Source organism: Miscanthus floridulus, chromosome 10, assembly GCF_019320115.1.
Source record: "Miscanthus floridulus cultivar M001 chromosome 10, ASM1932011v1, whole genome shotgun sequence".
NCBI lineage: Eukaryota > Viridiplantae > Streptophyta > Magnoliopsida > Poales > Poaceae > Miscanthus > Miscanthus floridulus.
Genome location: NC_089589.1, coordinates 14649460 through 14658810, shown reverse-complemented (window position 1 = coordinate 14658810; position 9351 = coordinate 14649460). Strand labels below are relative to the sequence as shown.

General features: G+C 44.5%; 1 protein-coding gene across 1 annotated transcript; it reads right to left on the bottom strand.

Moving 5' to 3' along the window:
* Positions 1-6008: 6008 nt before the first annotated feature.
* LOC136487713 (uncharacterized) lies at positions 6009-9164 on the bottom strand. The gene is made up of 2 exons (XM_066484816.1): positions 6328-9164; positions 6009-6220 (listed from the first exon to the last, which is right to left on the bottom strand). Exons 1-2 carry the CDS (start codon positions 7250-7252, stop codon positions 6174-6176), a joined length of 972 nt encoding a protein of 323 aa, XP_066340913.1. The 5' UTR covers positions 7253-9164; the 3' UTR covers positions 6009-6173.
* Between the last annotated feature and the right edge of the window lie 187 nt (positions 9165-9351).

Sequence of the window (9351 nt, the reverse complement as noted above, 5' to 3'; positions counted from 1 at the left end):
TGTTACAGTGAGAGAGTTGTGCATTGTCCTTCTTTTCTAGGGTAGGGGGTGTTACAGTGAGAGTTGTGCATTGTCCTTCATCCTCTCTGGGGAGGCGTTGTCCCGTCGTCGTGGCGTCAATGGCAGTGTTCGGCTGGACTTAAATTTTTACTGTTCATGTTGAAATGTTGTGAGAGAAAAACACTGCTTCGGCTAGAAACTGTAGCCAACCAGCCAGCCAAAAAAAAATGCCAGCCGAACATAGCCAATAGCGTGGTGTTTCGATGCCATGTCTGACACCAATCAAACCCTCGGAACGGCAATCCTTCACCACATAGATAGATCGTAGTTAGGATTTACAACTGGCATGGCACCACCGGCCTATAAAAATGGTTTTCCTAATTTTAATTCACATATTTGGTACTCTACTCGAAGTATGGATTCTCTTGGTTCATCCCTAATTTTAATATAGCATAAATAATTTGATGATTTAAATAAATACAAAGGGAAAACTGTTGGGGGAAGATGGTTCCAGCTCAGCCCTCACCCTGGCACTCAACCTCTTTTCTGGGTTGACTGATCAATCTCACGGTGGCTGCTAACCCCCGTCGCGAGGGTTTTTTCCTCGTTGGTTGTCCCCTGTTATCAGGTACCGAATGCGGAGGTTCGTCGTGATGATCGGAGGTTTGCTCCGGCAGGACGCTGGCCTCTGGCGAATGGTGAACCTCGCTCCAGGCGAGCGAGGATATGGCACGGACCGTCAAGGGATGCCGGCGTGAAGGCGACGACGTTCCCAAGCCCTTAGGGTTTAGGGTAGTTGGCCATGGGGGGAAAGATTACCGCCCTTACCCTTGGTCGTTGTATCACAGCAGACTTGTCAAGGTCCACCCTAGCGTAATTTCACCATGACCTCGGGTGTGACCTATAAATACTCGGGGCGCCCGTGCAAGAAGGGAGAGTTCTTGGATGACAATTTAATAGGCAATTAGTCCGCATTTATTTCGTACTCCCCCCCCCCGGGAGAACCTTCGACCTCGCACTCACGCTAGCTCACCGATCCTTCTTCCTGTGGGAAACCCTAGGCCTCTCCCCGTATGATCCTCAGGGAGGGTGGGAGGCTAGGAGTGACTCCACAAAAACTATGGGCGATAAAACACTAATGACAAGTAAAAGCAAGATCCAAATCTAGCACCAATAGATAAATTGTACTTTTACAATTTTTTGATATTGGTTCCATTTTTTTGAAGATGAATTATTTATGTTTTTTAGAAAATAACATATCTCATTATTTTCAAAAATATAAAACTACCTTTGAACCCAACTAGATCGCAAAATCTGTCCGATATCAATATGGTCAAAAGTTTCGGCTCTAGAGTTTCATCACGAAAACCAAACAACAATAGTTGGATAGACGAAAAATGGACTCGTTTTATGGTCTATCTTGATTCATATATATAACATAAAAATAAAAGTATCTCTATTCCATACAAAGTGTAACATAACAAAATCATGGTTTTCATGGCCCTGTCCAGCCTGGGATACTAGTACATTCGTAACAACATTATTACTCCCTCTACCTTTTTTTTGTTTTACTTAACTTTAACCAAATATATACAAAAATATTAATATTTATGATACATAATTAATATCATTATATACATCTTTGAATATATTTTGTAATTAATTTATTTGAACATACTAATATTTCTAAAAACCTAATCAAAGTTGAGAAACTTTTAACCAACAGGTTTCCTATAGGGACAGATAAAAAAGATTAGAGGGAGTAATACCAAGAGGGCGGCGTCAGGGGGTGTCGCCATCACCATCAGGCTGCAGAGTGAAGAGTTCAGTGGCACCGAGTAGTTGCAGAAGGGATCGCAGTAGCCGCATGGGCAGCAGGAACGCAAAACGCATGTTTCCACGCGCAGAAGGCCAGAAGCCAAACCACAAACCGAATGCAGCATTGTCCCTCACGACGCCTTTGTCCGTCCTGAGTGCCTGACTATCTCTTTACCCTGATGATGATACTTTTGTTGTTATAAATTATAAATGTACTTATAAGAAAAATTAATAGCCAAAGTGTGATCTTCAAGACCACATCAAATCTAATAGTGTCCTCTCTATTTTGAGAGGGAGGAAGTAAATTGAATTTAAAGACTTTATTAAGTAATAAAATCATATAAACAAAAATAAAAATCATGGACACGTGAACGCTGTCGGTTAGGATCATAAAATCAGACTCTTTAATTAACATTGTAAAGCCAATAAGATTATATAACTAAACTAAGGGCCGAGCCAGGAACTTGTGCGAGGGGGCTCTGTTAGTTCTAAGGTTCTTAGGTATGTTCATCGGATCGGGATTCTTAGCACAGTAATAGATCAATCGGATTTCACAGAGAGAGATTGAGGGATAGGTGATAAGTAGCAAACCGTCAAACGCCGTAGTTGTTGAAGCTCCGGCCGGGCTTTCGTTGGCGGACGCCATCTGCGCGCCGGCAGCGACGGTCGGTGGAGAGGGAGTCGGCGCTGTGGCGTCCTCGACGGCGGCGTGAGCGTCGGGTGGCGTTGCCGGCGTCGGTGGTACTTCCCGTCGCTGGCAGCGCCCCTACTTTTGATCGGGTCTAGGGTGTAGGATGTCGGTGGGGTGACTGGCGGCGCGGTGAACCTCGTACTGCGAGCCCCGGCCCCCACCTTTCCTTTATAGCGCTGTGCGACGGGGGCCCACCAACCATGTAGGGTTGGGCGCCCCCGATCAGGGCGCGAGAACAAGGCCCAGTTAGGCCGTTGGGCCTAACTGGTGGGAGATCAATACTAACATTCTTCCCCTTGATCTCTCATCTATTCTTCGTTCTTTAATTTCATACTCAAAACTTTCAATTCATATTTTTCTTGCTTCCATCCTATTTCATCACAGATTAGTGCATAGAACTGTCCCATCGTCACAGCAATTAGTACTGTTAGACTAACAGCCACAATACAATTCTCCGTTTTAAAATGTAAACTTTCTTTGGGCCCTTCGTATGTTCGGGAATCATAGGCTTTCCCTTAAACCCATGCCGGCTACGTGTTCTCTGAACACGTTGGGTGGTAAGCCCTTTGTGAGCGGATCCGCGAGCATTTTCTCTGTACTTATGTGCTCAAGATTTATTATATGATCCCGAACTTTATCTTTCACAACATAGTACTTTATGTCAATGTGTTTGGCAGCACCACTTGACCTATTGTTGTGAGCGTACTGTACCGCTGGATTGTTATCACAATACAATCGCAGTGGTTCATTTATATCATCAATCACTTTCAATTCGGGTATGAATTTCTTCAGCCAGTTCACCTGCCCCGTTGCCTCATAGCATGCTACAAACTCGGCATACATTGTCGAGGATGTAGTTACGGTTTGTTTGGAGCTTTTCCACGATATAGCCCCTCCTGCGAGAGTAAATACATATCCTGACGTGGATTTTCTTTCGTCTCCCGCATAATCAGAATCTGAATACCCCTCTATCTGCAGGGAATCAGATCTTCTATACGTAAGCATGAGGCCTTTCGTACCCTGCAAATAACGCAGGACTTTCTTCACTAATTTCCAATGTTCAATTCCTGGATTCTTTTGATATCTGCCAAGTAACCCGGTAACAAAAGCTAAGTCAGGGCGTGTACACACTTGAGCATATTGTAAACTTCCAACAGCTGAAGCATACGGTACCGCTTTCATTCGATCAATTTCATATTGGTTCTTGGGACACTGATGTTCCCCAAATCTATCGCCCTTGACTATAGGAGCAGGTGAAGGACTGCACGCATGCATACTGAATTTCTTCAGGACCTTTTCTATGTATGCCTTTTGCGATAATCCTAGAACCCCTTTTCTCCTGTCTCGGTGAATCTCTATTCCTAAAACGAATGAGGCCTCACCGAGATCTTTCATATCAAAATTCGAGGACAAGAATTTCTTCGTTTCCATTAGTAGATTGATATCACTGCTGGCAAGCAAGATATCATCCACATACAAAATTAGGAATATGTACTTTCCATTCCTGAACTTTGCATAAACGCAATTGTCCTCAACATTTTCTTCAAACCCAAAAACTTTTATCGTTCTATCAAACTTCAAATACCACTGTCTTGAAGCTTGCTTCAATCCGTAAATTGATTTCTTTAGGCGGCATCCCATATTTTCCTTTCCTTTTACGACAAAACCTTTCGGTTGTGCCATATAAACATTTTCTTCCAAATCCCCATTTAGGAAAGCCGTCTTTACATCCATTTGATGTAACTCCAAGTCATAGTGGGCTACAAGTGCCATTATAATTCTGAAGGAATCTTTACATGAGACTGGAGAAAACGTCTCATTGTAATCAATCCCTTCTCTTTGCGTGAAGCCTTTCGCCACGAGTCGCGCTTTAAATCTTTCTATATTCCCTTGGGAGTCATATTTCGTTTTGTAGACCCATTTACAGCCTACTGTTTTGGCTCCTTTAGGAATATTTTCTAAGTCCCAAACTTTATTGGTACTCATTGATTTCAATTCATCTTCTATGGCCTTAAGCCACTTTGATGAGTGGTCGCTTCTCATGGCTTCTTCAAATGAGGTGGGATCGTCCCCCATCTGACATTCTTCAGTTTCATAAACTTCATAGTCATCAGTAATAGCTGATCTTCTTATTCTTTGAGACCTTCTAGGTGCCTCCGGCACTTGTTCCACATTGGGCTGTTGTAGTTCTTCCTCATGTGCAACATTTGGTTCTATAGTTTCCTCAAGGATAGGTTCCTCAAGGACAGGTTCCTCATGTTCATTCATTGTCGCCATGGGAGAACTTGCAACAGGTGTTGGCACTACAGTGTCCTGCACTGTCGGTGCAACAGCAGCAGGTAGCGTGAAGAATGGTTCTTCAACCATCGGAGTGGGTACATGTACCCGCTTCTCCTGTAGGTTGATTTCTCGTGCTACCACGCTCCCCCTGATCATGTTATCCTCCAAGAACATAGCGTGTCTTGTTTCTACAATCTTCGTATATCTGTCAGGACAATAGAAGCGATATCCTTTCGATCTTTCTGGATAGCCAATAAAATGGCAGCTGACTGTCTTGGAGTCTAACTTTCCTATGTTCGGGTTAAACACTTTTGCCTCAGCTGGACAGCCCCACACACGCAAATGGTTAAGTGAGGGTTCCCTTCCTATCCATAATTCATACGGTGTTTTAGGCACCGATTTACTTGGTACTCGATTAAGTATGTGAATGGCGGTTTTCAGTGCCTCCATCCATAAACTAATCGGTAATGTGGAGTAACTCATCATGCTTCTTACCATATCCATTAAGGTACGGTTACGTCTTTCAGCCACTCCATTCTGCTGAGGCTCCCCTGGTGTGGAGTACTGAGCAACTATGCCATTTTCCTGTAGGAACCTTGCAAATGGTCCAGGAATTTGGCCATATGGGGTATGTCGCCCATAGTACTCTCCACCTCGGTCTGATCGTACTATCTTTATTTTCTTATTGTGCTGGTTTTCAACTTCAGCTTTAAATATTTTGAATTTATCCAATGCTTCCGATCTTTCTTTAATTGGATAAATATTGCCATAACGAGAGTAGTCGTCTGTGAATGTTATAAACGAGTCATAACCATCCACACTTTTCACAGGAAAAGGACCACATATATCTGTGTGGATTATTTCTAAAATTCCTGTGCTTCGTTTGGCATCTTTCTTAATTTTCTTGACATACTTTCCTTTGATGCAATCAATACATTGCTCTAGATCTGAAAATTCTAAGTGCGGGAGAATTGATTCCTTAACCAATCGTTCCATTCTCCCCCTCGAAATATGGCCCAAGCGACAATGCCATAATTTCGAAGAGACAATATCAATTCTCTTCCGCTTCTTAGTTACATTCGTAGATGGGGAATCATTCACATTCTTATCACATACATTGTTCGCATTCTCAGCAAGAGATAATAAATAAAGCTTGTCTTGTCGGAAGGCAAGACCAACACATTTATTATTAACCAGTATCTTACACTTGCCATCACCAAAATGGCAATCAATTCCATCATCATCAAGTTTCGAAACACTTATCAAATTTCTACGCAAAGAGGGAACATAAAGTACTTCTTTAAGTCTAAGTACAAAACCATTATTCAATTCTAAAGAAAAAACTCCAATGGCTTCAACATTGGCTTGCAGTCCATTTGCAACTTTAATCGTTCTTTCTCCTCTTTGCAAGGTTCTCGTCCCACTTAACCCCTGTAAAGAATTTGCAACATGAGTAGTTGCTCCTGAATCAACCCACCAAGTGGATTTATCATAACATAAAAACAGAGATTCATCTACAAATGTAATAAATTCATCACCTTTCTTTAGCAGAGATTTCAGGAAGTCTGGACAATCCCTCTTGTAGTGTCCCTTCTTGAAGCAGTGCTTGCACTGATCTTTTTCAGCTCCACCATACTGCTGATTCTCAGAATTCTGGGGTTTCTTTCCCTGTGAACTGGAGGAAGAGGACTTATCCCACTTAGGTTTCCCTTGTGGTTTAGAATTCTTGCCATTAAAGTTCTTTCTTTTGTTGTCCTTCACAAAATGAGCAGATTCACCTTGTGAGGACTTTATCCTCTCCTCTTCTTGAGCACACATTGAGATGAGTCTTTCTATGCCCCATCTTTCAGGCTGCATATTATAGTTCACAATGAAGGTGTCATATTCTTTCGGCAAAGAAGCAAAAATCAAATGAATTAGGAAATCCTCCTCCTTCAAATTCATTTCTTTTAGCTTAGATGCCGTAGTGTTCATCTTCAAAATGTGCTCTCTTATGCTACCACCAGTGAATTTCTCATTCACAAGCTTCTTAATCAGTGAACTTACTGTGGCCTTGGTAGACCCAGTAAACTGACTCTTGATTTTCTCAAGATATTCTTTAGCAGTAGCACATTCAGGGATTGAGCCCCTTATCTGTTCTTCTATGGTGGCTTTGGCTACCAACAGGCACTTGCGGTTGGAGAGAGTCCATTGCCTATGTTCAAGGTCATATTTCATTCTTATTTCAGCATGATCACGCTTCCGAGAAGCGAAATCAGCGTCAGATTCATTGTCACCTCTCACCGGGTCCTCTGGCTCAGTGGGACACGGTGAGGTGATGGCAAAATCGGCCTCTCCCAACGCAAGTTCCAATTCATACTTCTCCCGCCACACACGGTGATTGGTTCCGTTGAGTGTCGGGATGTTGGCAATGTTCACAATGCATTTGCCTCCGTCAATCACACCAGAGTAAGTAAGAAACATTTATACATAAAATTCATGCTTTTAACTCAACGTTGGTCAAATTAAAACTTATAATTCATCCATGCAAAACATTTTACATCACCGTTGGGCAGAAGTAAAATTAATGCACAATTTCTCATAGATCAAAAATTATAATATTGTTATTAACAACGTTGGTCAGAAAATAACAATATCATAATTGCATCAAAATTATCAGAAATTCATTTCTCTGAAAATTAAATTATCCCGTTGGTTCAAATTTAATCAAAGAGAACAATAATTATCATGCGCAGCGGAAATATTAATAATCTTTTCATGTTATTATTTTCCAGAAGCACTAAAAAAAATTCATTGTTTTCTGGGCAAAATATCGTTGGATAAAATTTGCATAGAAAATTGTATAAAAATCATTCAAATTCATCAAAATATGCATTTAAATTACTCCTGGAAAATAATAACAAAATTTCATTTTTCTTTCTTCTTTCATTTCAGCCCAGCGCGGCCCAAAACGCGCTGAAAACGGCTCGGCCCGGCTTGCCTCGCGCGCACAGGCCGCACCCAGGCCGCAACCTGGGCCTGGGCCGGCAAAGTGCCGCGCGCGCCTCCTCCCGCCTGGGCCGGCGAGTTGGCCCAGCGTATCGCGGCCGTTCGTGTCGATCCGACGGCCGAGCGGCTGTTTCGCGCTGATCAAAACCCAGGCCGCGGCCGGCGCCCTGGAACCCTAGCCATTTCGGCTCTTACTCTCTCTCTCTCCTTTCTCAGTCGCAGCAGCGAGGACAGCCGCTACCGAGCAGCCGCGAGCGTGGAGCAGAGCGGGCGGTCCTTTGCGCCGTCGCCGGCCCCCTCGCTGACGCGCGTGCTCCCCAACGGGTGAGCACGCCGCCGTCGAGCGGCCTGGCCGCGGCGCTACCTTGGCCGAGCCCGGCGAGTTCGCGCCCCGGCTCGGCTTCTTCTTCGGCGCCGGCAGAAGAGCCGGTGCGCTTCTTCTTCTTCTTCCGCGCCGGTTTCTTCCCCGTCCCTTTCTTCCCCATTCCAACGCACGGGAATTAGGGTTAGGGTTTGGGAATGGGGTTTTTACTGTGTTTCTTTTGGCTTGTTCATCCGAATGGGATTAGGGTTAGGGTTTCATTGTGCCGCCTTTTGTTCTTTTCCCTTTTTCCCCTTTCGGATTTGATTTCTTTCTTCTTTCTTTTCTTCTCACTCGTTCACCCGAAAAGGGGATCTAGGGTTAGGGTTCGGTTGAACCCGATTTCCCCGATCCGTGTTTACCTTTTGTGTGATTCGAGATCTAGATGGTAGGGTTCCTCTTCTTTCTTCTCGGATTGAACCGATTGGTGATGGGATTCTTTCTAGGGTTAGGTCTTAGTTCGGTTTTCTGTTTTCTTTCCCGATCCGCATCGTATTGGTTTGATTTCTTGTTGAACCTTGGCTCCGATGCCATTGTTAGTTCTAAGGTTCTTAGGTATGTTCATCGGATCGGGATTCTTAGCACAGTAATAGATCAATCGGATTTCATAGAGAGAGATTGAGGGATAGGTGATAAGTAGCAAACCGTCAAACGCCGTAGTTGTTGAAGCTCCGGCCGGGCTTTCGTTGGCGGACGCCATCTGCGCGCCGGCAGCGACGGTCGGTGGAGAGGGAGTCGGCGCTGTGGCGTCCTCGACGGCGGCGTGAGCGTCGGGTGGCGTTGCCGACGTCGGTGGTACTTCCCGTCGCTGGCAGCGCCCCTACTTTCGATCGGGTCTAGGGTGTAGGATGTCGGTGGGGTGACTGGCGGCGCGGTGAACCTCGTACTGCGAGCCCCGGCCCCCACCTTTCCTTTATAGCGCTGTGCGACGGGGGCCCACCAACCATGTAGGGTTGGGCGCCCCCGATCAGGGCGCGAGAACAAGGCCCAGTTAGGCCGTTGGGCCTAACTGGTGGGAGATCAATACTAACAGGCTCATCTTCCCTTTCTTCTCCTCCACTCTTCTCTGTCTTCTTTCTCCTTTCTCCTTTCTCCTCTTCATCCATGGCTATAAAGTTTAGAGAGGGCTCTATAGGCTCTATGGGGTAGGGGCTAGAGCCCCCAATCGGCCCACATTGGATTTGTCTCTGAACAAAACTATAGATTTAGCTAT

Bases quoted from the DNA above. Each gene is read 5' to 3' on its own strand.
- LOC136487713 (XM_066484816.1), bottom strand. From the start codon at position 7,252: ATGTTTCTTACTTACTCTGGTGTGATTGACGGAGGCAAATGCATTGTG. The intron at 6,221-6,327 runs GTGATGAATTTA...AATTCTTTACAG, and splicing joins GAAATCTCTGCTAAAGAAAG to GGGTTAAGTGGGACGAGAAC.